Source organism: Chrysochloris asiatica, unplaced genomic scaffold (assembly GCF_000296735.1).
Source record: "Chrysochloris asiatica unplaced genomic scaffold, ChrAsi1.0 scaffold00025, whole genome shotgun sequence".
Classification (NCBI taxonomy): domain Eukaryota; kingdom Metazoa; phylum Chordata; class Mammalia; order Afrosoricida; family Chrysochloridae; genus Chrysochloris; species Chrysochloris asiatica.
Window position 1 is genome coordinate 10,147,178 of NW_006408543.1, and position 27,931 is coordinate 10,175,108.

At 45.4% G+C, this 27,931-nt stretch overlaps 1 protein-coding gene across 1 annotated transcript in view; it reads left to right on the plus strand.

Annotated features, from left to right (window-relative positions):
• Positions 1-27,931, plus strand: part of PPP2R5C (protein phosphatase 2, regulatory subunit B', gamma) — a 99,377-nt gene that overhangs the window by 47,849 nt on the left and 23,597 nt on the right. The window contains exons 2-5 of the mRNA XM_006839530.1: positions 6,359-6,558; positions 23,398-23,508; positions 24,522-24,614; positions 24,700-24,830. Of these exons, the coding sequence (XP_006839593.1) occupies positions 6,359-6,558; positions 23,398-23,508; positions 24,522-24,614; positions 24,700-24,830 (535 nt within the window). The remainder of the gene's footprint in view (positions 1-6,358; positions 6,559-23,397; positions 23,509-24,521; positions 24,615-24,699; positions 24,831-27,931) is intronic.

Here is a 27,931-nt window from a genome sequence, read left to right on the forward strand (position 1 = left end):
TTATAATTGGTGATGGTGGTGGTGGTCATGTGTCATAGAATCGGTTCCGACTTTTAGCGACCCTGTACAGGGTTTCCGAGGCTGTAAATCTTTACGGGAGCAGAAAGCCTCGTCTTTCTCCCGCAGAACAGCTGGTAGTTTCAAACTGCTGACCCTGAGGTAACCACTGCGTTACAGTTGGTCATGCTTTTTCCTTCTTTCAAGATGAACAAGGCTAACTTGAAATGTTTTTAAAGTCTTTGTTTTTCTAACAACAAAAATATCTCATTATACTGTTTTCAAAAATCAAATACACAAATGCATAAAGCGTATTTCTCCACGGTCTGCCGTTTCTGTTCCCCATCTCTGTTGAACACACCAGAGTCCTAGTGTGGCGCTGAAGAAAGAAGCACCGGACCGCAAGATCGGTTTGAGCCTCAAGGTCGGTAATTCAAACTCACCAGCCGTTCCTTGGAAACACTATACAGGATCACTATGAGTCAGAACCTGCTTCACAACTCTTAACAACATTGAACACACTAGGGAAATGACGTATTTTGAATATGCTGACCGAAAAGAAGCCCAGGGAACTTGCATTCAAATAAGAGATCGAAGTATTCCAAAGAACTTAGTATGTAACATTTCTCTTCTGGGCTCAGTTTGATTGCTAGACCCTAGAGTGGTGTTTTTTTTTTAAGTAGTGAGATTGTAAAAATAGCCGAATGAGAGTTTTAAAAAGGAACACAGAGAAAACTCATGGGATTATAATCACAAACCTATTTATAGGCCGGATATAAACAGAAACAGTGCCCGCAACACCTCGGCTGCCCAGAACCCTGAAAGAATTGACCAGCAATTGAGGTTTACCTGCCTTCTAGAAGCGTTTAGGCAGTGCGCTGGCTCCGTAGGAAAAGAACCCTAAGGTCCACAGTTCTATCATACCAGCTTTCTGTACCTGCAGAGATTTACAGCCTCAGAAACCCTACATAGGGTCACGATGAATCGGAACCAACTTGCTGACACTTAACAAGAAGCATTTTAGATAGAAATTTTCTGAAAGGGGTTTTACTTTGCTCTTTTTTCTTAATCATAATAGATTTATTTATGTGTTTTGGTGACAACTTTGTCTTCATTTAGCTGTTTTACTGTGTTTAAAAGGTGAGTGATGTTTTCACGGTCTACATGACTTAGTTCGTTCACCCCAAGTGATCCCAGAGTCCTTTGCGTCTCATTGCCCTTGTCTCGGAGAGCGTTGTCCTGTGGGCTGGGCCAGGTGTTTGGCTTCCAAGCCTTGTTTCTTCATCTCAGGGAACATGGGTACAGCATGTCCTTAACAGTCTTGTTATAAGGAATCGGCGAGAGATTTTCCCAGAAAGACTTACCTCTTCATAAAAGCCAGGATGTGAGTCGGTCCTGAGGAAGGGGTACTGGGGGACTCCTGGGGGCGGGGGGTGCACGTAGACTTCATACTTTGCTGCGGTACTCCATAGATACAAGCCACAAACGGGGGCACTTCAAAAAGTTTAGAAAATGGAAGTCAAAGATAATGGCATTTTTCCGTGAGCTTTTTGAAGGTCCCTTGTCTGTGAGCCGTCACCACACCTGTGACCTGTCTCAGGAGCATGTTGCCACACCTATGACCCATCTAGACTCCCAGCACACTGGGGTCTGAATAGCAGGGTAAGATGAAGTAAGGATTGGAGGCAAGTCAAGAGGCCATTCAGAAAATGAAACGACGTCATCTTGAATTGAAAAGGGCTGTCTGCACCTTATGAGATAGGACATTATAACAGTGTCTTTGAGTAGATGAGGGCTGGGTGCATCCAAGAATCAGATTTGGGTTCTCTTGGTCTGGAGTACCATGTCAGGGTTGAACACCGTCACCCTGTCTGCATGTTTCTGATCCCTGCCTGCATGCTGTGTGGGCAACAGTGGACAGTTAAGTCCCCGGAGCAACGTCTCAGTGCCTGCTCTTGGCAGAGCTCCATGTTGGCATGATGGGGTTGATGTGGGTGCTGCCAGGTTGTCTTCAGAATAGAACTTTCCCCATAGGATTTTCTGGTGTGGTGGTGTGGGTTAATGCACTGGACTGCAAAGTCGGTTTGAACCACAAGGTCACTATGAATCGGAATCAGCTCGATGGCACATAATAACAGCAACAACAATCTTTACAATAGCAGATCACCAGGCCTTTCTCCCTCTGAGCCCACTTGGTGTTATGTGCCGTCGAGTTAGTTCCAATTCATAGCAACCCTGTCCACAACAGAACAAAACACTGCCCGGTCCTGTGCCGTCCTCACAATTGCTGTTACGTTGCTGCTGCTGCTGCTGCTGCTGCGTCAATCAGTCTTGTTGGGGGTCTTCCTCTTTTTTTGCCAGCCCTCCACGTTACAGAGCATGGTGTCTTTCTCCAGGGACTGGTCCCTCCTAACAGCTTGTCCAAAGAACGAGAGACAGAGTCTCACCATCATCACTTCTGAGAAACATTCTCACTGTACTTATCCAAGTCACATGTGTGTGTTCTTCTGTCCATGGTACTTTCAGTATTCATTGCATCAATTCCCTTCCAGTCTTCCTGATTCATTGTTCAACTTTCACTGCATATGAAGCGATTGAAAATACCATAGCATGGGTCAGACACATCCTAGTCCTCAAACTGACATCTTTGCTGTTCAACACTTTAAAAAAAAAGTCTTGTAGCAGTTTTGCCCATTGCTATATACATCATTTGATTTCTTGATTGCTGTTTCCATGAGTGTTGTCTTTGACAACTTCAGTCTTTCCCCTGTTTATCATGATGTCATTTATTGATCCAATTGTGAGGATTTCTGTTTTCTTTACACTGAGGTGGAATCCACACTGAAGGCTCTGGTCTCTGACCTTCATCAATAAGTATCTCAAGTCCTCTGCGCTTCCAGCAAGCAGTGTTGCATTATCAGCATATTGCAGGATATTAATGAGTCTTCCTCCATTCCTGATGCCACGTTCTTCTTCATATAATCCATCTTCTCAGATTATTTGTTCAGCATGCAGATTAAATAAATAAGTATGGTAAAAGAATACACACCTTTCCTGATTTTGAACCATTCAGTATCCCCTTGTTCTTGTACACGCCTCTTGGTCTAGGTCCAGGTTCATGGACACAATTGAGTGGAATTCCCTTTCTTCACAATGTTTTCCATAATTTGTTATTATCCACACACTCAAATTCCTTTGTAGTCAGTAAAGCACAAGTAAACATCCTTCTGATATTCTCTGCCTTCACAAGATCATCTGACACCAGCAGTGACATCCCTTGTTCCATGCCTCTTCTGAATTCAGCTTGAATTTTTGGCAGATCCCCATTGTTGATGTACTTTTGCACTTGTTTTTTAATTATCTTCAGCATAATTTTACTTGCATGTGATATAGATGATGTTGTTTGATGATTTCCACATTCCATTGAGTCACTTTTCTTTGGAATGGGCAAAAATATGGATCTCTTCCAGTTGACTGGCCAGGTAGAGCTGTCTTCCAAATTTCTTGGCATAAATGAGTGAGCGCCTCCAGTGCTGCATCAGTTTGTTGAAACAGTTCAGTTGGTACTCTGTCAATTTCTGGAACCTTGTTTTTGCCAGTGCCTTCAGTGCAACTTGGATTTCTTCCTTCGGTACCATCGGTTCTTGATCGTATGCTACCTCTTGAAATGACTTTTTTGATACATTTACTCTATGTATTCCGTCTGTTTTCTTTTGATGCTTTCTGCCGCATTCAGTATTTTGTTCTTCTTGTTGCTAAGTGCCATTGAGTTGGGTCCTACTCATAGTGATGACCCTGTATAGGTTTCCGAGGAGCAGCTGGTAGGTTTGAACTGCTGATCCTACAATTAGCTCCACACCAGGAGTCCATCAGTGTCACAAGAACCCTTCAATACTGCAAGTCAAGTCCTGAATTTCTTTCTCAGTTCCTTCAGCTTGAGAAATGTTGAGTGTATTCTTCTCTTCTAGCTTTCTAACTCCAGGTGTTTGTACATTTCATCATAATACTGTACATTGCCTTCTCAAGCTCCCCTCTGAAATTACCTGGTCAACATTTTTTACTTCCTCGTTTCTTCCAGTTGCTTTAGCTTCTCTCCTCTTAAGAGCAAATTTCAGATACTCTTCTGCCACCCATTTTGTCCTTTTCTTTCTTTGCTGTCTTTTAATAGCCTTCTGCTTTCTTCCTGTATCCCACAACTCCCCGGGCTTTCGGTCGTTCATGTCTAGTGCATCAAATCAATTACTGAGATGGACTCTAAATTCAGATGGGATATATTTAAGCTCATAGTTTGGCTCTCATGGGCTTTGTAAATTGTCTTCAGCTTCAGCCTGAACTTGGATATGAAGTTGATGGTCTACTCTGCAGTGTGTCCCCTGGCTTTGGTTTGGTTGATGATATTGAGCTTTTCCACCATCTTGTTCCAGAGATATAGTCAGTTTGATTTCGATGTAGTCCATCTTGTGCCATCCATGTGTGTCAACTTTATGTTGTTGAAAAAAGATATTTGCAAAATTCTATCATGCAGTCTGTACTGTCATTTCTATTTCCAAGACCATATTTTCCAACTACTGCTCTTTCCTCTTCATTTCCAACTTTTGCATTCTAATCCCTAGTAGTTATTAATGCATCTTAATTGCTTGTTTGATCAACTTCAGATTGATGAAGAAATTGGCAGAATTCTCTGATTTTGTCATCATTGGCTGCAGTAGTTGGTGCATACATTTGAATAATAGTGGCATTAACCTGGTCACCCTTGTAGGCATATGGATATTTTCCTATCAAAGATAGCATTGTACTTTAAGATAGATCTTGAACTGCTCTTTTTAATGATGAATGCTATGCCATTCCCTTTCAGTTCGTTGTGCCCAGTATAGTCAACCATTGTTGATGTTAAGTGCTGGTTGGTTCCAACCCATAACAACCCTGTAGAGGGTTTCCAAGGAGCAGCTAGTGAGCTCGAACCCCCATCCTTGTGGTTCAAGCCGACCTTCCAGTCCAGCGCATTAACCCACAGGACACCACCAGGACTCCATAATCAAGCATGTGATTGTCCAGTTCATCCTGACCACTACCAGTCCATTTCAGCTCACATCAATCTTGATGTATTTCCAATTCCTTCTTAGATGACTTGCGATTTTCCTAGATTCATGCTTCGTACAGTCCACATTCTGCTTATCAACAGATGTGTGCAGCTGTTTCTTCTCATTTTGAATTGTGCCCCATCATCAAATGAAGATTTCAAAAGTTTTGCTCCAGTCATGTCATTATTGTCAACTCTACTTAGAAGAGGCAGCTCTCCCCCAGCCATATTTTGAGTGCCTTTCACCCTGAGGGGCTCATCTTCCGGCCCTGTGTCTGACAGTGCTCCTCTGCTAGTCACAAGGCTGTCATTGTCTAAACACTCAGAAATAATCTGAGGCTCCTTCTTCCTAGCCCGTCTTAGTCTGGAAGTTCTGCTAAAACCTGTCCCCGCTAGGTGACCCTGCTGGTATTGAAAATAGCTTCCAACATCACAGCAACATGCAAACCAGCGCAGTACGACAAACTGACAGACAAGTGGTGGTTATTATAATAGTTGTTATTATTATTTGTGCTCTGGCTATGTTGTTATCATTGTTACTGTCTCCACGCTCATCGTGTACACCTCGAGGAATGAAATGGACTTTGTGGCGTCGTAGGTGGTTCCTCTGACCATGTGTCTGCCAGTCGCCATCTTCAGACTGATGCCATTGTTTTGTGTGTGTGTTGGTCAGTGTGAATGGCCACTGTGCCCCTTCCCCTTTTGTAAGCTGGAAGTCTCCTTCCTCTCGGGCCTCTGTTGCCTTGCCTACAGTACACAGTTAACACATGGTGTGCACATCACGTTCCCTCAGCCCTACACTCTCAGTAGTCTGATGCCAGCACAGGTCTGCAGAGGTGACTGGGGTACAGAAAATGTTTGTTGAATGAAGCCATTTAGTGGAACAGTGCTCTCCACGTGGTCAAAAACATAAAAATTTTGTTATATTAAACATATGTTGTAGGCATTAATTAGTGTTTTTATTTAAGAAGTGTTTAGCCTCTATTCACCCTACCCTATTTCTTTATGGTTTTTTTCCTTGAATCTGTTAATTAAAAATAAAGATAGGAGGCTAAGTGTTTTACAAGGAGCTCTGGTAGCGTAGTGCATTACGAGGTGAGCTGCTAACCGCAAGGAGAAAGATGAGGCTTTCTGCTCCTATAAAAGTGTATCGCCTCGGAAGCCCTTTACAGGGTCATTAGGAGTTGGACTCTACTCCATGGCATACCACCCCCAAGGACTTTACAGTAAGTTTGCGTTGAACATTTTTGTAATCAATATCTCTTGCTGTCTGCTTTCCAGATGTTCCTCTTGCTGATCAAGAGAAGCTTTTTATCCAGAAGCTGCGTCAGTGTTGTGTTCTCTTCGACTTTGTTTCCGATCCACTCAGTGACCTCAAGTGGAAGGAAGTAAAACGAGCTGCTTTAAGTGAAATGGTAGAATATATCACGCATAATCGGAATGTGATCACAGAGCCCATTTACCCAGAAGTAGTCCATATGGTAAGTGACATTGGTTTAACCTTCCTGTCCCAGCCCCAAGTTACAAACAGGACTCTGACATTCATAGGATAGGCTGTGATGTGCAGACCCAACGCAGCGCTCACCCAAAGCCAAACCAACTACCATTGAGTCCGTTCCAACTCTTAGCGGCCCTAGAGAACAGAAGAACTGTCCCACCGGGTTCCCAAGGCTGGAAATCTATATGGAAGCAGACCGCCACATCTTTTCTCCCACAACACAACACTACCCAGAAAAAAATCCTCACGTTCCAGAATTTCTACTTTTATCTTGGAGAATGATGGTCTTTTTCCATGTGCCATGGGACTTCCTGCTTGATCAGGGGTGTCTTTTGAGGACTGTACATGTTCCTTGTCAACTCATTTAGTCCTCACCCCCTTCCTTGTGGGGAGAAAGGTTAACACCTGGGTTTATATCAATTATCTTGTCCCCTTTAAATTTCTTTGAAAAAATTTTTAACACATATGACAGTATAATCTTGTCCATATGTGAGAAGGCTTCCAAAAGTTCAAGGAAAATTCCATTATCTCTTCATTCAATTTTTTGCAAACTTTTTGAAGTTTCCTCCTCTAGTTTGGAATTAAATATGTGTACGTGGATGTATAGGAAAATTCTAATGATGGGTGAAAGTAAAGAGAGTGATGGAACCAGGTGAGTATCAGAAAATCCATCCTGATTGGCAAGAATAACCTCCACCCCTCTGTGCTGGTATCAGACAGTCTGTCCTGATTGGCTGGGACAGCTTCTACCCACCTCTGTACTGGTATCAGGCAGTCTGCCCTGATTGGCTGGGACAGCCTCCACTCCTCTGTGCTGCTATCAGACAGTCTGCCCTGATTGGCTGGGACGGCCTCCACTCTGTGCTGGTATCAGGCAGTCTGCCCTGATTGTCTGGGACAACCTCCACTCCTATGTGCTGGTATCAGACAGTCTGCCCTGATTGGCTGAGATGGCCACCATCATAGTGAGTTGACTTGTTTGGTCCAGTCCCTCAATCTCCGTTCTCCACCTGCCCTGTTACAGGCTTTGTCTGTTGTCAGCTGCAGCCATGCCACTGTATCTCGCTGAGACCTCTGCCAATACCACCAGGGAGTGTCAGGAGATTCACTTACTCAACTGAAACTACGCATTTGACCTAGTTTTCTGCTGTGTTTGAGTGCTGATTTAATCCACCTTTGAAATGGTGCTCCCCAGTTATTAGTCATCATTGCGGCTGAGATCGGTTTTCAGTGAGCTCTATTTTTATTGCTGCTCCTGACCTGCAAAACTCTTAATTATGAATGTGCTCAAAGCTGTACAATATTTGTGTATACACTATATCTTAACAAAACAAAAATCTCTTGCTGTTGAGTCAGTTCCAACTGGAAGGGACTGTGTAGGATAGAGCTGAACTACCCCCATCGGGTTTTGAGGTTGTCAGCCTTCATGGAGCCGACTGATGTATCTTTCCACCACAGAGCACCTGGGGGGCGCCACCCACCAACCTTCTGGTTAGCAGCCAAATGCTTAAAATCACTGTGCCACCAGGCCTCCTTGTGTGTATGTGTGTGTGTGTGTATAGAGGGAGAGTTCTAGTGTGGCACTATAGGATCAGCACTGGAGTGTGAACCACAAAGTCAGCAGTTCAAAACTACCAGCTGCTCCTTAGAAACTCTATACTGAGTCACTATGAGCCAGAACCAACTCAAGGCACTTAACTACGTACATAGAAAGATATCCAGGTTCTAGATACTTCTGTTTATCTAGGAGTCTTGGTGTGGCGCTGGGCTGGGCTGCAAAGTCAGTTTGAACCACAAGGTCGGTGGTTCAAGCTCACCAGCTGCTCCTTGGAAAGCCTACACAGGGTTTCCAACTCGACAGCACTTTACAACAACAGAATCACTCTGGTTGAATGACCTAAAATACCTGTATTTCTTCACTTAGAGTGTGTACTTTGGAAAGAAAATAAAAACAATGGTCATTCTGCCATTCACAGTTGTGGTGTGCCCAGAATTGTTAACTAAGTTTATTAACTGGTTATTGGCTCGAGAAGCTGAGAACTTTCCAGTGTGAGTTAACCTGATGGGTGTGAGGTCCGCTTGGCACTTCTCCTTCATACCCTGACCAGATGAAGGAAAACTGGGAACTACCTTTCTCGCCTTTATTTCAACTCCCTTTTGTGGAAGGCCTCCCAGTCCCAGGATCATAAAGGGACAGATCTAGTATTTTCTCCAAGTGCTTTCATAACTTTGCTTTTCATGTCACATTTGATGCCCGTCCTGAATTTTTCTCTTTTTTTAATGATGCGGACTATGGAATTCACCTTCCTTTCTTCTGCAGTGATGGTCACGTGTCTCCTCCAGAATGTGTTGGATATTTCCTTTACCCCGTTGATTTCATACACTTTTGCGTTACATAGTAAGTTCACATGTATGCAAGAGGTTTCTGTCTCTAAGGAGCCTGTGCTGCCAGCAGCCCCGAGTCACAGTCTGAGCCTCAGAGTGAAGAGTCGCAGAAAAGTCTGGACTTCTGTTGCCCTGGTGTGGCTCACGTGTGCTCCCTTGAACCGGATGTGGTTCTAAGTGCTGGACCATGCCGTGTCTCATGTGTATCTCACAGTAGCATTGGGCATTACCACAACCGCTCCGCTTATTTACCACTCGGAGGAATCCTCTAGTTTCAGTGAATAATCATTACTTTTCCTCCCACTATTGTCATTGTTGCCTAACTGGATTCTCTACCTGCTGCTTAACGCTGTTCCCCACCCCTGAAAATCAAACCAGCCCTTTGTGTTGGGCACTTTGTCACCTAGAGCAGTTAGCAAGCATGGAGTTGTGAACAAGACCTCTGCCCTCTCAAAGCATTCGTTCTAATGTGGGAGATAGGCGTACAATAAGTCAGTGGCATGAGTATGCCTCACAGATATTGCAGGATTGGTTCCAGACTACGGCAGTATCTCAAGAAAAAAGGTCACACAAATATTTTGGTTTCCCAGTGCTTATGAAAACAATGTTTGCGCTGTACTGTAGGCTAGTAAGTACATTGTTGTTGTTGTCAGGTGCCATCGAGTCGGTACCGACCCATAGTGACCTTATGCACAGCAGAACAAAACACTGCCCAATCCTGGGCCAACCTCACTACTGTTGCCACGCTTGAGTCCATCAATGCTGCCACTTGGCCAATCCATCTCGCTGAGGGTCTTCCTCTTTTTCTCAGACCCTCCACCTTACCAAACATGATATCCTTCTCCAGCGACTGGTCCCTCCTGACAATATGTCCAAAGTATGAGAGATGAAGTTTGGCCATCTTGGCCTCCAAGGAGCACTCTGGCTGCAGTTCTTCAAAAACACATCTATTGGTTCTTTTGGCAGCCCATGGCACTTTCAATATTCTCCTCCAACACCATAACTCGAAAGTATCAATTCTTCTACGGTCTTCCTTATTCACTGTCTAGCTTTCGCATGCATATGAGGTTATTGAAAATACCATGGCTTGGGTCATGCGCACCTTAGTCCTCAAGCTGACATCTTTGCTCTTCAACACTTTAAAAAGGTCTTGTGCAGCAGATTTACCTAATGCAATACATCCTTTGATTTCTTGACTGCTGCTTCCTGGAGTGTTGATAGTTGATCCAAGAAGAATGAAGTCCTTGACAACTTCAATCTTCATTGATAAAAATGCTGTTAGAATATGGGAACACTGAGTGGTTTAAAATTTAAAAAGGTGAGCGACAAGGTTGTATTTTTTCACCATACTTATTCAACCTGAATGCTGAGCAAATAATCCGAGAAGCTGGGTTCTATGAAGAAAAACATGGCATCGGGTTTGGAGAAAGACTCATTAACAACCTGCGACATGCTGATGATACAACCTTGCTTGCTGAAAGTGAAGAGGACTTAAAACATTTACTAATGAAAGATCAAAGAGCACAGCCTTCAGGATGGATTACATTAAGTATGAGCAGTGAAGAAAAAAGTTGAAATATCTCAAGAATGACCAAATCGTGACCCAGAGACCCAAGGTGAGCACATGGTGTTGGGAAAGTGGTGCCCAGAGACTCGCTCACACAGAGTTGCCACGAACCGTCACGAAATATTGTCGAGGCACAATAAAAGGAGGGGTTTGAGAGTCTTTGACAACTTCAGTCTTTTCTGCATTTATCATGTTGTTATTTATGGGTCCAGTTGTGAGGATTTGAGTTGTGGTCTTTGATCTTCATTAAAAAAAAAAAGCATTCTAAGTCCACTTCTCTTCAAGAAGCAAGGTTGTATCATCTGCATGTCACAGGTTCTGAATGAGACTTCTGCCAATCTTGATGCCACATTTTTCAGATAATCCAGCTTCTCGGATTATTTGCTCAGCATATAGATTGAATGACCCAAGCCATTATATTTTCAGAAACCTCATATGCATGCGAAAGTTGGATAGTCATAGAAGAATTGATGCATTTGAGTGATGGTGTTGGAGGAGAATATTGAAAGACTGCCAGAGGAATCAATAGATCGGTGTTGGAAGAAGTGCAGCCAGAGTGCTCCTTGGAAGTCAACATGGCCAAACTTTGTCTCTCATACTTGGGACATATTGTCAGGAGGGACCAGTCACTGGAGAAGGATATCATGTTTGATAAAGTGAAGGGTCGGAGAAAAAGAGGAAGACCCCCAACGAGATGGATTGGCACAGTGGCAGCATCAATGCATTCAAACATAGTAATGATTGTGAGGTTGAGCCAGGACCGAGCAATGTTTTGTTCTGTTGTCCACAGGGTCGCTAGGAGTTGGTACCAACTCAGTAGCACCTAACAACAACAATATAGATTGAAGAAGTATGATGAAAGAACATCCTTTTCTAGTTTCACACATTCAGTGTTCCCTTGTTCTGTTAGAAATACTGCATCTTGAGCCTGTTGAGAGTTAGGGTTGAGGTTGGGGTTCTGTTCAAACTACTGCCTCGTGAGCACAATTAGTGTTCTGGAATACAGTGAGTGATATGAAATGCCATTCTTCATAATATTGTCCATAACTTCCCGTGATCCACAGAGTTGAAAACCTTTGTGTAGTCAATAAAGCACAAGTAAACAAACGTCTTTGGGATAAAGCACTGAACTACAGGTCAGTCTGAAACACAAGGTCAGCAGTTCAAACTCACCAGCCACTCCTTGGAAATCCTGTACAGTGTCACTATGAGTCAGAACCAACTTGATAGCACTCAATACTAACATCTTTCTGGTATGTTCTGTTGTCTCAAGATCCATCTGCGATCAACAGTGATATCCCTTGTTCCACATCCTTTTCTGAATCCGGCTTGAATTTCTGGTGGTTCTGTGTCAATATACCGTTGAAACTGTTTTGAAATTATCCTTAGCAAAATTTTACTTGCATGTGACATTAATTTTGCGTAGACCATTTTGGGTTAAACCCTGAGAAAATATGAAACATGTACCTAGGTATTTAATTTTAACATGTGATTTCAGAGGGTTCAAAGTCCTCATAGCCTGCAGTGGATCCCAAGTTAAGAACTGCGGGGATCTTTTTATTCTTTTTCATTCATCTTTTAAATCTGTAGCTATCGTGGGAGTCCTGGTTCAGCACTGCAGGAAAATGTACTAGACGGCAAGGTCAGTTTGTACCACAAGGTCTGTGGTTCAAACCCACCAGCCTCTCATTGGAAACCCTCTACATGGTTGAGTTCTGGGTGATATAGTCATGTATGTTCATCTCAGGTTGTCTGCTCTGAGGTTACCTATCTAAAGAACTCCCTTAAGTATTTTTTGTAAGGTTGGTCCGGTATTGATAAATTCTTTTAATATCTAGTTGTTGTTAAGTGCCATCGAGTCGATTCCGACCCATAGCTACCCCGTATAGGGTTTCCAAGAAGCAGCTGATGAACTTGAACCACTGACTTTGCAGTTCAAACAGCTTTGCAGTCTGGCGCATTAACCCACAGCACCACACCAGAACTCCAGTATCTAATTAGAAATGTTTTAATTTCACCATCATATCTGAGAGATCATTTTGCTGGGATATGATTCTTGATTGGAAATTTTTGTCTTTTGGAGTTTTATATATGTCAACCTTTGTCTTCTTGCTGCATGGTTTCCGCTAAGAAATCAGAGCTGAGTCTTATTAGCCCTCATTTGTAGGTAACGTTTCATTTTTCCTGAACCTCTCTTAGAATTCTTTTCCTTTGACTCTGGAGAGTTTGATTGTAATAGGTTTTGGTGATTTTCTTTTGGGGTCTGTTCTGTTTGGAGTTCCTTCAACTTCTTGACTGTGTATCTTCTCTTCTTTCATGATGTGAGTGACGTTTTCTCCCAGCAGTTCTTCAGCAGACTTCTTGGTGGTTTGTTGTGTCTTTCCCTTTTCTGGAATTCCAGTCACCTGTCAGTTACTCCTCTTGATGGTGTCCTACACAATCCTGAGGCTTTCTTCAGATTTGGTGGTGGTTGTTCTTTTTTTCCGATTGTTCTTCTATTGTTGTTGTTGTTAAGTGCCATCGAGTCGGTTCCGACCCATAGCGACCCTGTACAGGGTTGCCGAGGGTGTAAATCTTTACGGGAGTAGAAAGCCTAATCTTTCTCCCATGAAGCAGTTGGTAGTTTCGAACCGCTGACCTTAAGGTTCACAGCTCGATTCGTAACCACTACGCTACCAGTTCTTCTATTAAGTGCCTTCAATTTGGTTCCAATTCTCCAAGAGACCGGCGAACTCAAACCACTGACCTGGTGGTTCACAGTCCGGTGTTTATCCTACAGAGCCACTCAATTGTACTTCTATTGTAATTGTTGTTACGTGCCATTGAATCAGCTCCTACTCATAGCTACCCTATACAGGGTTTCTGAGGAGCAGTTAGTTGGTTTGAACTGCCAACCTTGTGGTTCTCAGTCCAATGCTTATCCTGTAGCGCCACACCAGGAGTCCAGCAGGTGAATATTGAGAGATTGGTGTTCAAGTTCCCTGATTCGCCCTTTCCATTGATTCACTTCTACTTCTCTGCCCCTTCAATGTGAGATCTATTTCTGAAATCTTTATATTAATCTTGTAGATTTCTGTTGGATGTTTTTGTATGATTTCTGATTTTTTTCATTTACTTTGTCAGTTTGTCCTTGTAATGTTTGTATTCTTAAATGTTTTCCAGGTCATTCGTTCTTTTTTTGGCCTTAACAAACAAATTTATTCGCTCACAGTTTAGGAGACTGGAAGTCCCAGTTCCCAGCACCAGCTCTGGAGAAACGTCCCTGTCTCAGCATCTGTAGGCCCAGCATTCTTTGGAGCTCCCCATGTATCTGACCACAAGTCCTTCCCTGGATTTAGGAAAACAGATTGAAGTTGTTAAAGACTTCATTTGCTCAGGTTAGCCATCAACATTCATGGAAGCAGCAGTCAAGAAATCAAAAGATGTATTGCATTAGGCAAATCTGTTGCACGAGAAGAGCAAAGATGTCAGCTGGAGGACTAAGGTGTGCCTGACCCAATCTATGATATTTTCAGTAAACTCATATGCATGTGAAAGTTAGATGGTGACTAAGTAAGACAGTAGAAGAACTGATGCATTTGAGTTATGATGTTGGAGGAGACAGTTAAATGTTAAAAGTGCAGATAATACTGCCAGAAGAACAAACAAATCTGTGTTGGGAGAAGTACAGCCAGTGTGCTCCTTAGAAACCACGATGGCCAGACTTCATCTCTCTTACTTCAGACCTATTGTCAGGAGGGAGCAGTCCCTGAGAAGGACCTCGCACTTGGTAAAGTGGAGGGTGAGTCAAAAAGAGGAAGGCCCCCCAATGAAATGGATTGGCACAGTGGCAGCAGCAGTGGGCTCAAGCTTAGCTATGATCGTGAGGTTGGAAGTGTTTCCTTCTGTTATGCACGAGGTCATTATGAGTCGGTACCAACTCGGTGACAACAGGAAGTTCTCAGGGCAGAGACTCCAGATCCAAATGATGCATCCGCTCCTGGTCTTTTTTTCTTGGTGGTAGGAGGGCCCCCCTTCCCAGGTCGTTGTTAAAGTTGCCAGAAGTTTGTGGATAACACATCAAACTAACCTTTCTCCACTGCCCTTCTGAGCCATATGCCCTCCTAGAACCCCCTGCGGCAACGCTTCCTAACTTCCTCTGTGTGGTAATCGCCTTTCTGCATAGATGTGGGCAGGGAGACTAGAGGGCAGCAGTCACTGATGAGTTGAACCTTTTAGAAATGTAATCAGTTAGGTCCTTGATGGAATGAGCTGAACAGCCCAAAGCTATTTCACCTCACAGTGGACTTCTGCAGAATTCTCCAGGTCGGCTGTGCTGGATTAGTACCTGGAAGGTGGCCTGGAGTCTCACTGAGTCACCTGTCCGTATAACCTGCCTGCTGCAGTTCAGGCACCAGGCTGTCTCTTGGGACCATGGCTGTGGATAAGATTTGGCCTCTACCCTACCGAGCACATCACCTGTCTGGTGCCATGCCAAGAGTGGAGCGTGCAGTCCCAAGGTCATCAGAAAGACCAGGAGAGCACATGCGCAGAGACCTACCTCACCCATTGTCGAATGTCCCTCAGAGGTGGCAGCTACGTGGAGGGCCTAGGTGGCTAAGCAAACAAGCCCAGAGACCAGAGAGAGCAGACACGTCTGAGTTTGATCAAAGCTTTGCTCTCTGCGTGGGATGAGGCTAGATATAGAAGACGGAGCTCCAAGGAACGGAGATTGTGTGCTGGGGGCCAGGGGCCCATCGGCTCTGGCTACAGTACAGAGATCAAGACAGGAAGGATTCACCCAAGTGGTTGCTGGGATACTGCAGGGGAGAAGCACTGGGGCGGAACCAGGGGCTGTTAGGAAGGTGGAAACAAGATCTGAGGGTGGAGCTGATGGTGACGTTTGGGAAGAGGCCTCCAGACGCAGTTCTTGGCTGCAGCAGGTGGTGTGGGCTCCGTGTCAGACGGTCTAGGCTTAGATCTCATCTGCTGTTTCGAGCCCTTCAGGTTACAAGTGCTGGAAACACAATGTGGCATCGGTCAGACCCAAAGGGAACTTACCGAAAGGCAGCCCCCAGGCAAGCTCACAGACTTCCATCTGGCCCCAGGATGCCTCACCACTTATTTTTTTAGGTGTAGTGGTGGCCCCAGCCCAGAGAAGGATGCCTGTTGTCTGCTGGGAGAGTGTGCTGTGGTCCTGACCTAGCCTGGGTCACACGCCCATCCAATCACAGACTAGAACGGAAGAGAAGGAATTCCCCAAAGTATGAGGCAGGTGCACGATAAAGCAGTTGTATTATATAGGTGAGGGCTTCAGTTCATCCATTAGCCAGATGCCCACTAACCTGCCTTGCAGAGCAGTTAGGACCCAAGGGGGACGCCTGTGCCTCTTGCAGCAGCACCCCGTCATGGAGGTGACAGTCAGGTGTGCACATGTTTCCTTCTGATTACCCCAGGCCCCTGTTGGCAGTGGTCCAGCCCCCCAGGTTTGGCTGAGTGACCCCTCGTTTAAAGTGGATGGACACCCAGGTAGACATTTACGTGACCGTTCTGGGTGTTAGTGCAGACTGACATGTAGAGGTTCCTGTTCCTCAGAAGGTCAGCCTGCTCCTGAAGGACAGGTGGGAGTCAGATTCATTTCAGTAGTAAGTATTTGAATTTGAGGGATTTAAAATGTAGGGTCTGAAGTGGGGTGACGGGTCTGTAATGGAGCTGAGTTCAGAGAAGTGAACCCCGAGTCAGGGACAGAAAGTAAGCTGTGAAATTTCATCCACAGTCGAGTTACACAACTCATAAATAGATCATTACAAAAATAAATTTCCAGGCATATAGGACAGACTTAATAGCCGCTGCCTTTGTGTGGGGTGATGGTGTGACTTCCTCTGTCTTCCCCGTCTGTAGATGTTTGTGATTTTTTTTCTTTTCTTTTCAGTGTTTAATGTGCTCGTGTCACACCTTTGTCATGTTGAGTGTTTCTGTGAACAGCAGCCCCCCTGAGTCTGGGGTCCTGGTAGTCTTGTCACTGGGTCTCTAGGAAGAACAAGTTCAGGACACTATTTGAACTCTACCCACACTGTCTGCAAATGACGAGGTGTGAACGTACAAACTTGCTTTTCCCATGTACCTTGGGTGAAAGTCAGTGTTTTCTCTTAAGGTCACAGGATTTTTTTTCTGATGTATTTCTTGGCCAGGACCTTAGTGGGATTCCACCCTCACCCCCCAAATCCCGGCTAGCTGTCTGTGCTTCTCTTGATGTTGGGCACGTTGCTGCTTCTATATTTGTATCTGATATTTACAGTGTGTTCTGGGAAGCGTTACTTGTGAGGGTGAAGACAGGTTTGAAACGAGAGAGAAAGGGTGGTTTTCATTAGTCCAGGGGAGCAGTACATTAACCCAGGAAGCCTTCAGTCATCTTCAGACTCATTTCAAGTGCTCATTGGAGCCAGGTCTTGCCAGTTTTGCTTTAGCTGTTTCTGTTTTGACAGTGTTACAGTTGTTGTCGTTGTTATGTGCCGTGGAGTTGGTTCTGACTCATAGCGACCCTGTACAGGGTTTCCAAGGCTGTAAATCTTTACAGGAGCAGAAAGCCTCATCTTTCTCCCACGGAACAGCTGGTGGTTTCGAACTGCTGACCTTGAGATTTGCAGCCCGATTTGTAACCGCTGCGCTACCAGAGCTCCTTTAACCCAGGTCAGAGAAGAACTGTCATTCATGATGGACTAAAGTGCTCAACAAAACCCAGAGAATGGTTTTTCTACTTTAAGTATCAGTGGGCTCCCTTTTGGAGGTTTTCCCTTTTGCTCTGTTTAGTGTTTTAATTTGTCAAAGAAACACATGCTTGTTCTAACAGTGTAACAAAGTACAAACACAACCTCTAAACAACACACACACCAAAAAAAAACACAAAAAACCCCACAAACCCACTGCCCTTGAGTTGATTCCAACTCCTGACGACTCTGTTGGACAGAGTAGAACTGTCCAGTAGGGTTTCTGGTCATTACAGAAGCAGACTGCCACGTGTTTCCCCAGCAGAGTGGCTGCTGGGTTCAAACCACCACCAACCTTTCAGCCAAGAGTTTAACCACAACGCCATCTCCAGTTCCTCTGCCCATACCGTGCCCACTGCTTTATAATCAATCCTGACTCATAACGACTGTCAGTCTTTACAGGACCAGAATGCCGCTTCTTTCTCCTGTGGAACTGCTGATGGATTTGAACTGCTGACCTTGTGGCTAGCAGCCAGCATGTAACTTACTATGTCCTCAGAGCTAGACACTCAATAAGCACCTTTTCCACTCCAGCCACACAGGTGGCCCGGCAGTAGTCATTTTAAAGTGTACTTGTCAGAGATTCCAGGTAACTTCTCCTGGGTGGTGGTTAGGGAGCACGGGGTGAAAATAGCTGGATGCAGAGACATGAATGGAAGGTGGTAAGTACTTTCACTCCGAAACCTCACTTCCCAGTTTATTTTTATCACATGGGATGCAGAATATTTAGTTGTGTAATTATAAAACATTTCTCACTGTTCTCAAAATTGACTGCAAAAAAGGAAAATCAGATTATGTGATAAAACCAGTCCAGTGGAAGGTCAGTGCTTAATCAGATGACAGCGATCTGGTTATTCACTATATAAATGTCTTCCCCTTTTTTCACATTTGAAGATTTTCATAATAAAATATTGGGTGATACATCCTTCAGAATCAGTGGACAACTAACCTTTGGCTCTGAGTAAATAACCTAAGAAAAACTCCCAAACCCACTGTTATCTTGAAATAGGACTAAACTGGGTTGAATTATGTTGTTGTTGTTTAGTGCCATCGAGTCATTAGAGACCCACAGTGATTCTGTATAGGGTTTCCAAGGAACCAGTGAGTTTGAGCCATTAAACAACCTTGAGGTGGAGTGCTTATCCTACGGTGCCGCCACACCAGGATTCCAGATTGGATTGAATGTAGTTCTTACGAATTATCACCTACTAAGTAAAGGAGCTGTGGTAGCGTAGTATTACAAGTCGGGCTGCTAACCTCACGGTCAGCAGTTCAAAACTACCAGCTGTTCCACCAGAGAAAGATGAGGCTTTCTGCTCTCGTGAAGATTTATAGCCTCAGAAACCCTATACAGGGTTGCTATAAGTTGGAACTGACTTTACAGCACATAACTACCATGTATAAATATGTATCGCTGTAGGATAAGCACTGAACTGCTAGCCACAAGATTGGCGGTTCAAACCCACCAGCCGGTCCTCAGAAACACTATGCAGCATTGCTGTGAGTCAGAACTGACTCAGCGGCACTTAACAACAATGTATAAGTACATTTTCTATTCTTAAAATAAACACATATGTATGTATAATTTCAAATGACTAGTGTATTTTAAAAGAACACCTTGTGACGCAGGTTAAGCACTAGGCTGCTAACGTCAAGGTCAGCAGTTCAAAGCCACCAGCCATTCCTTAGGAGAAAGATGAGGCTTTCTGCTCCCATAACGATTTACAGCCTCAGAAAGCCTACACCGCAGCTCTGTAAATCCGAATGGCGGTGAGTTTTGAATGAGCGTGTTTTCATGCTGATCTGAAGCAAAATGGAGTTATATATTTACTTGTGACTTAGTCATACGATTAAACCATTCACTACTTGAAAGCTTGAGACAGGATTCCCTTTATTATTAAGTGTTCTACAAGGATTTGTACATTTTGCTTTCCTGGCTCTGCTTAACTGTGATTTGAATGTAACATATTTGAATGTAAAAATAGCAAGTTGCTCAAAATAAGAATTTGACTTGCTCTTAATGTAGTCCTTTTCTTAAATATCACATTCTGGTGTCTCTTTGGAGGTGTGCATCTTGGCTCCAGAAAGAGCATGACAGAAGTCCAACGCCCATCACCTAACAACCCCAGCCTTGATGAGCCTCAGGGCTGGGGGGGGGGGGCGGGTAGATAAAGAGCGAAGGGATATCCCTGGTACCACGCTCGAGAGGAACATGTCAGGGAGCATCCACAGTGTGCTTGGGCCCTGACACTGGGGGGGAATACTTGTAATGGGATCATACTGAAGCTCAGACCCTGAGGTACAGTGGGAGGTTTTTCCCAAATCTCAGGTGACTGCTTGGCACTGTACTCACCAGGTGACTGACAGGTGCTGGGGGGAGGGGGCGGTGCAGAGCACACATTCTCTTCTCAAGGAAGTAGGAGTCAGCTGACTTTACAGCTGAGGAGAGGACAGGGTTGCCCCCTATGATGACCGCCATGATGATCAGTTCAGTGAGTTTGTCCAAGGTTTCATTAAATCTCAGATTGACAAACTGGGAGCGGGGGTGGAGGGGTGGCTGACGTCATGACTCTACAACGCCGTGTCACACAGGAGACCGGGAGCCCCTCTGTTTGTCTGGGCGTGTAACCTTCCTTGCATAAAGGTTCACATTTATGCACCTTTCTCCTCTGAGGCCGTATAACTTGATAGCTAAATCCTAAGCACTGTACAGCTTGGGTGGCTGCAGCGAGGGGCTTCCTGTCTGTTTTCCAGGTGTGTATTGTTGGTGACGAGACGGTGGCTGTGTTAGTTAGTCTTTGTCGTCTCTTGGTTTTTGTATTGCTGGCTCAGCTGTGATGGCTTGTCTGATGCCTCTGTTGGTTTTTCCAGGTAGAATATCGTATCATTTGCCAAGAAATAACCATCTTATGTCTCTTTAAATGCTGCTGGAACCCCCACCTGCAAGGTACCTCTCACCGTGTGGCTCTGAGAAGCTGTCACCGAGGGAGCCGTGGGGGTGGAGCAGAGAATTCTCTCCTCACTTGCCTCTGACATTCGAGTTTCAGCTTCATTTTTGGAGCGTATCTCTTCCTAACGCCCTGATGGCACAGTGGTTAAGTGCTGAGCTGAGCCCACCAGCCATTCTGCCGGCAAAACATGAGGAGGCTGTCTGCTGCCATAAAGACTTGTTGTAATTGTTGTTAAGTGCCGTCGAGTCGGTTCCAACCCATAGTGACCCTGAACGGTGTTTCCTAGGCTGTAAATCTTTATGGGAGTAGAAAGCCTCATCTTTCTCCCACAGAGCAGCTGGTAGTTTCGAACTGCTGACCTTGAGGTTTGCAGCCCAATTTGTAACCACTATGCTACCAGAGCTCCTTTTAGGGTAGAGTAGAGAGAAGGAAAAGCTCCCTACCAGTCTCCAAGCGGAAACTCAATAGTTAGTGTGGTCTGTTTCTTTCCGGTGTTGGTTAGACTTACAGCCTCAGAAATCTATGAGGTTTCTACTAGGTCCTGCAGGGTTGGGATGAGTCAGAATCCAGTGGAGGGCAGTGTTTGGTGTGGGGTTCTCCACATCTGAGCATCGTCATGCGCTGTGATGTGATGCATTCTAGTGACAAATGTCAGCCACGAGCAGTGGTGGTGGTGGTTAATTGCCCTCTAGTCAACTCTAACACGTGGCACCTCATGTACTGCAGGGAGGCAGCGTGGTATCGCTGAATTAAAAGCTCTTCCGTGGTGTTTGATTTGCATAAAACTCAGCAGAGTGGGTGCTTCAAAGAAGAACGCTTTAGGTGTTGAGGGTGGGAATAGAGTGAGAGGCGGTTGCAGACAGAGCCTTTGACACACACACAGGCGCGGCCACCGAAGGAGAAGCAACTATAGATATTAGGAAAATGCCAGGTGAGGTAATGATGCATTTTGTGTAGTCCTCACAACAGCCCAGTGCAAAAAAGGTGGTTACAAATTGGGCCACGAACTTCAAGGTCAGCAGTTCGAAACTACCAGCTGTTCCGTGGGAGAAAGATGAGGCTTTCTGCTCCCATACAGATTTACAGCCTCAGAAACCCTGTATAGGGTCGCTATGAGTCGGAACCGACTCTACGGCTCATAACCACCAACCACCCCTTCACACAGGTGAGAAAACCCAGCCCGGGTAGGCCCTTCCCATCTCAGCAGACAACGGAAGCCGTGCCGACATGCTCTGAAACAGGGTCCTGACTCAGCCATCCCTCCTCTGCTCTCGGAGTCTCTATGTTTCCAGAGAGGACAGTGGGTGTGTGCAATCCATGCGAGGCCTGATGTTTGGCCGTGGCACAGTGTGACCGAGCTTGCCTTCTGTGGCTCAGAGCTAGCGCCCTCCACTCATACAATCCCTGAAGCTTTTGTGCCGTGCTGAGAAACCTTTCTAGATTTGAATCACGTGAGGCGGCGTAATGTTTGCCTTCTGCTCCTTTGTCACACATGAGTTTCTAGGATGTTCAACCTTCCCTCAGGATGATCAGTGGGTCAGTGAGATGCTCGAGGGAGGGAAAAGACAGGAGAGGAAAGATGAGGGATGAGATGTTCTTGGTGTGAGCTGTTTATCTGTTAGAGTTGACCAAGAGCAAAACTTACTGGGGATTTCTGCATCTGGACCAGAATGGTCAGCCTCTTGGTGATGGTGACCACATGAGGATGTGAGGTAGGCGCGTAGCTGGACGGACTGGACGTGTGCACTGGGGCTTCGACTGGAAGTTGCTATCAGTACCTGGGCTAGTTATTGACTGGAACCAGTTTGGCGCATTTTTGTCGATTCCAGTGGTCGCCTTTAACCATAATCCTGTGCCTCATCATCTTCTGCCCCTAAGTGCAAGGGGGCTTGACAAGTTTGTGGAAGAATTCTATTTTCTTCTCATTACTTTTTCCCCATGAACATCTTGAAGCCTGCCTCATACAAATCAGACACTTTGCTCACCTTTTTCATCATCTCTGATAGAGGAAGTCCAGTCTGCTTTAAAACTTTCATCTCGGGTGCTCTCAGAATCTTATCTGCTCCCCTCCCAGTCAGGTTAACCATGTTTACCGTGGACACCCCCAGGTAGTATGTGAGGGGCCCTGGTGATGCAGTGGTGCTAACCAAGAGGTCAGCGGTTTGAACCCACCAGTCTCCACAGGAGAAAGATGTGGCAGTCTGCTCCCGTAAAGGTGTACAGCCCTGGAAACCCGATAGGGCAGTCCTACTCACTTCCTTATAAGGGCATGATGAGGCAGAATGAAATCGAGGGAGGAAGATTTGGTGTTGGGGGGAAGAGAGGTGAGGACTCTGTAAAGGTCAAGAGGGAGGAAAGAAGAATGAGTCGTATGAACGTGCCAGCCGAACTCCAGAGAGATTGCTTGATTCCGGTGTAAGGGGCTCCTTTCCCTTCCCTGCCCTGGGGGTATGTCCAGGCTTTCAGACTGTGGGTTCGCTCCCCGTGATACTGCAGTCCTCTCTGGAGAAACTCAGGCAGTAGGGACTCTGGTAGACGACTTGGCTTCCACACTGGACACCCAGGTTCAATTCCTGGCCAGATGCACCTCGTGCCCAGCCTCGGCCCAGCTGTGAGTGCAGGCCTGCCTGACCCTGTGATGCTGACCAGGTTCCAGCGGAGCTTCTAGAGTAAGACTAGGAAGAGAGGCCCGGTGGTCGGCTTCCCAAGTTCAGTCCGTGAAAACCTGAGGGGCCACAACAGTTTGTAAAGGACTCACCATGCGCTGGGCCAACTCAGAGCTGCCCCCATCGTCACCATCGCTCCTCCTCATGGCCAACTGTGCAGGGCCACCCGCTCCCACCCCCCGAGTCACCCCAGTGCCTCTTGTGCTCATTACTCCCAGCTGTTTCCCTCCGTCTTCGTCTCAGCCTTGTCTGCCAGCACGTCGGGCATCTGTCTTGCTGCTTGTGTTCACACTGAGTGCCATTCATGCCCACCCCCCGAACAGTCTTCACCATGTTGCCTCCACTGGTACCAGCCTGCTGTACAAGTCAGACTCGGCGCAGCTTCCAGTCCTGATGCTGGATGGAGAGCCGAAGCTAGCACTAAAGTCACTTAGGACCTTGATGATGTTTGTTCTCTGTGCCCGTGTTTAATGCCCTGATTATAATCACGAAACATATGGGTTTCAGTTTGCAGTTAACATGTTTCGAACATTACCACCTTCCTCCAATCCTACGGGAGCAGAATTTGACCCAGAAGAAGATGAGCCCACGTTAGAAGCAGCCTGGCCTCATCTACAGGTACAAACAGGAGGGTGGGCATCACAGCAGTGGGCACGTGGGGGGATTTCTCCAAAGCCAAGGCACCTCAGACCCCCTTCAGCCAGTCACAAGGGCCTCTGGTCTGTAAACCTGTAAATGCAAGGAAAAGGTTTTTTTGCAGAAAAGTGAATGGGATTTTGTATGTATGTTTGTTTACACACTTGACACACATTTCCAAGATGTGGAACTGCCCACATTTTAAGTGAAAACCACATTTCATTGGGAGCTGTGAAATTCAGACCCAGAGAACTCAGTGGAATTTTCTTGAAGTTCTTAGCACTTAGAATTAAGGGATATCCGCAGTGCACCCTAGGACACATTTATCAGGCCAACCAGAGAAGGGAAGGCTGGCTGGGTAGGCCACCCTTGTGGCAGTGTGCTAGATGGGAGGGACTGGGTCCGCCCTGCCAGAGGGTGGAGAGGTAAAGAGATGGGGAGCGGGGAGGTAGTGGGGCCTACAGGAGCACAGGATATCTGTTAGTAAACCATAGTATTTTGATGTCACCACCTGGAGCAAGTCAGGTGTACTAAAAACACACACACATTAGCAAAGGGGAAAGACTGGCCCAATTACAGGTAAAAAGGTACTACTACATCCTTATCTCCAGCCTTGCTTTCCCAGCAGCCCCAGCCTCCTCTAGGTGTGGCTCTGTGTCACCCTCCAGGTACCAGGCCTCAGGTTCTGTGTCTGTAGCCACAGCATGCTTGTGGCCTCCCAGTACTGCAGGTTAGCACTGTTGGCATCAGCGATGGGAGGGTTATTTTGTCTAAGTGCCAGTGAAGGGCATAGTCTGTGCTTCTCAGTTAAATAAAATAACGAACCGTCATCAGTTATAATTAAATTAAGGCATGTAATTTAACATTAATTCTGTAGATTTATAGCCTATTTTTACGACTAATATTTGTAGGATTCATGATAGATTTTATTTCTGTTTAACAAAATGTCGTGTTGCTTGACTCATTCTGGGTTTTCCCCTTTCTTTTCCTCCCAGCTTGTTTATGAATTTTTCTTAAGATTTTTAGAGTCTCCAGATTTCCAACCTAATATAGCAAAGAAATATATTGATCAGAAGTTTGTATTGCAGGTAAAGTACAAACGAACTAACACTCTATGCACCCTCCTGACCAGTGGGCCTGATGAGTCACTAACGTGTCCTTTTCTTCTCAAAGCTTTTAGAGCTCTTTGACAGCGAAGACCCTCGAGAGAGAGATTTTCTCAAAACCACCCTCCACAGAATCTATGGAAAATTCTTAGGCCTAAGAGCGTACATCAGAAAACAGATAAATAATATATTTTATAGGTAAGTCAGTGCGCGGATGGCATTTATCTGTTTGCCTATTGATGTTCAGTTTAACAGCTAATCCTACGCCTCCCTCTCCCCTCATCATTTTAAGGAACCAGTATGTTTTCTTGAAGGAGTCCTGGTGTGGCCCTGTAATGGGGTAAAGCACAGGACCATGTGGTCGGTTTGAACCACAAAATCGGCAGTTCAAACTCACCGGTCACTTCTCAGAAACTCTACACAGGGTCGCTGTGAGTCAGAACCGACTTGATGGCACTTAAGAACAACAGGAATGTTTTCTTGAAGGAGCCCTGGTGGTACTGTGGTTAAAGCACTTTGCTGCTAAAAGTAAAAAGTGAACAGTTTGAACCCAGCAGTCGCTCTGAGGACAAACAGTGAGACTCTGCTTCCGTAAAGATTACTTACCGGTACTGAATCGGTTCTCACTCCTAACGGTACTGAATCGGTTCTGACTCAGACGACCCTGTAGGTCCGAATACAAGTGCCCCATGGGGTCTCCCAGGCGGTAAATCTGTGCAGAAGCAGAGTGCCTCATGTCTCTCCTGTGATGTGGATAGTGGGCTCCAACCACAGACCTTTCGGTTAGCAGCCCCCCACTTAACCCACTACACCACCAGGGCTCCTTCTGTAAAGATTAAACCAAAACCAGACCCACTGCCATCAATTCAGAGTGAACCCGTAACCACCCTATGCCGGGTTTCCGAAGCTGTCCATCCCTCCAGGAGCAGAAAAAATCCTCTTTCTCCCTTGGAGCAGCTGGTGGGTTCAAATTATTACCCTTGTGGTTAGCAGTCCAACGTGTAACCCATTTCAGTTAGTGTTCTGTTAATTCCTGGAGCCTTGTTTTTCACCAAAAAAGACTTCTTCAGTACCACCGGTTCTTGATCATATGCTGACTTCTGAAATGATTGAGCACCGATCAGTTCATTTGGGTACATGATTCTCTGTCCTGCCTTCTGTTAGGCTTCCGGTGGCTTGTGTCTTTCAGTATTTCACCCAGAGAATCCTTCTAGACACAACTGAGGGCTGGCTTGAATGTTTTCTTCCATTTTGTTCAGTTTGAGAAATGCTATGTGTGTCCTTCCACGCATGTTTGGTTTCCTAGCTCTGGGTGTTTGCACATTTCCCTATCGGGCTTTACTTTGCCTCCTCCAGGTACCCTTTGAAATCTTCTGTTCAGCTCTTTTACTTCAACATTTCTCCCATTCACATTAACTGCTTTATGTTCAAGAGCAAGTTTCAGAGTCTCTTCTTATACCCACTCTGGTCTTTTCTGTCTCTCCTGTCTTTTTCATGACCTTTGCATTCTTAATGTATGATGTCCTTGATGGCCTCCTTACAACTGTCTGGTGTTCGGTCTTCAGTGCAGTGCATCGAATCTGTTCTTGAGACGGTCTTTAAATTGAGATGGGAAATACTCGAGGTTGTACTTTGCCCCTCATGGACTTGTTTAAATTTTCTTTAGCTTTGACCTAGATTTGCGTATGAGCAGTTGCCAGTCTGTTGCTCAGTTGGTCCGTGGCCTTGGTTGTCTGATTTGATACCATGTCCTTCCACAGATTGAGTTGATTTGATTTCTGTGCATTCCATCTGGTGAAGTCCATGTATATTGTTGAATTTATATTGTTGAATAACATATTTGCCACAAATAAATCATGAGCCTTGCAAATTCTGTCATATAATCTCCAGTGTCATTTCTATTACTGAAGCCATGTTTTCTACCAATCCTTCATTATTTTCAACGTCTGCATTTCAATCACCAATAATCATCAGTGCTTCTTGGTTACATGTTTGATCAGTTTTAGACTACAGCAAAAAAATCCCGCCCACTGCTGTTGAGTTGGTTCCGACTCATAGTGTCCCATGGTACAGAGGAGAGCTGCTCCCTAAGGTGTCTGAGGCTGTAAATCTTTTGGGAAGCAGACCACCTCATCTTTCTCCCGCAGATCAGCAGATGGGTTTGAACCGTCAGCCTTTCAGTTCACAGCCCAACACTGAACCCACTGTGCTACCTGTTTCTTTCTCTTTAGCATTGGTGATTGGTTCGTAAATTTGAGTAATAGTCACATTAACTGCTCTTCCTTATAATTATCCTATCACAGAGACAGCGTTGTACTTCCAAGATAGATCTTGAAACTTTCTTCCTGATTATGAATGTGATGCCATTCTTCTTCAATTCATTGTTCTGGGCATAGTTGGTGTTAGGTGCCATTAAGCCAGTTCCAACACGTAGAGACCCTTTGTACAGCAACAGAACCCTGCCCAGCCCTGTCCTAGCCTCACAGTTGTTGCTGGGCTTGAGCTCTCTATCACTGCCCCTGTGTCAGTCCATCTCATTTGGGGTCTTCCTCTTTTTCGTTGTCCCGTCACCTTACCAAGCATCATGTCCTTCTCCAGGAACTGATCCCTTCTGACCACAGGTCAAAAGTGCAAGAGATGCAGTCTCACCATTTTCACATCTTAAGGGGCCTTCTAAAGGACATCCCAGCTGTACTTCACCGTATCAGGCACAGTAGACCATGTGACTGGCCGATTCAGGATGGCCAATACCAGTCCTTGTTAGCACACTCCTACCTAGTAGTCATCTTTTTCTGCATTCCATTTCATTGTTTGAAGACTTCCACTTGTCCCAGATTCCTATTTCATACATTTCACATTCTGGTTATTCGTGGATGTTTGCAGCTGTTTCTTCCCTTTTGGAGTTGTGTCACATCAGCAAAGGTCCCCAAAGCTTTGTTCCATCCTGGTATTCAGGTCCACTCGACTTTGAGGAAGCAGCTCTTCTTCCGTCGTATTCTCAGTGCCTTCCAACCAGAGGGGCACGCTGTCATACAGTGTTCCACTGCTATTCATAAGGGTGTCCGAGGCTAACTTTTGGGAAGCGGTGGTCCTCTTCCTAGTCTTTCTTAGTCTGTGCATTTCTGCTGAAACCCGTTCACCATGGATGACTCTGCTGGTATTCGGAGTACCGGTGGCATTGCTTTCAGCAACACACAACCCCCAGCAACACATGACCCCAAGCAACACACGGCCCACAGCAACACACGGCCCACAGCAACACACGGCCCACAGCAACACACGGCCCCCAGCAACACACG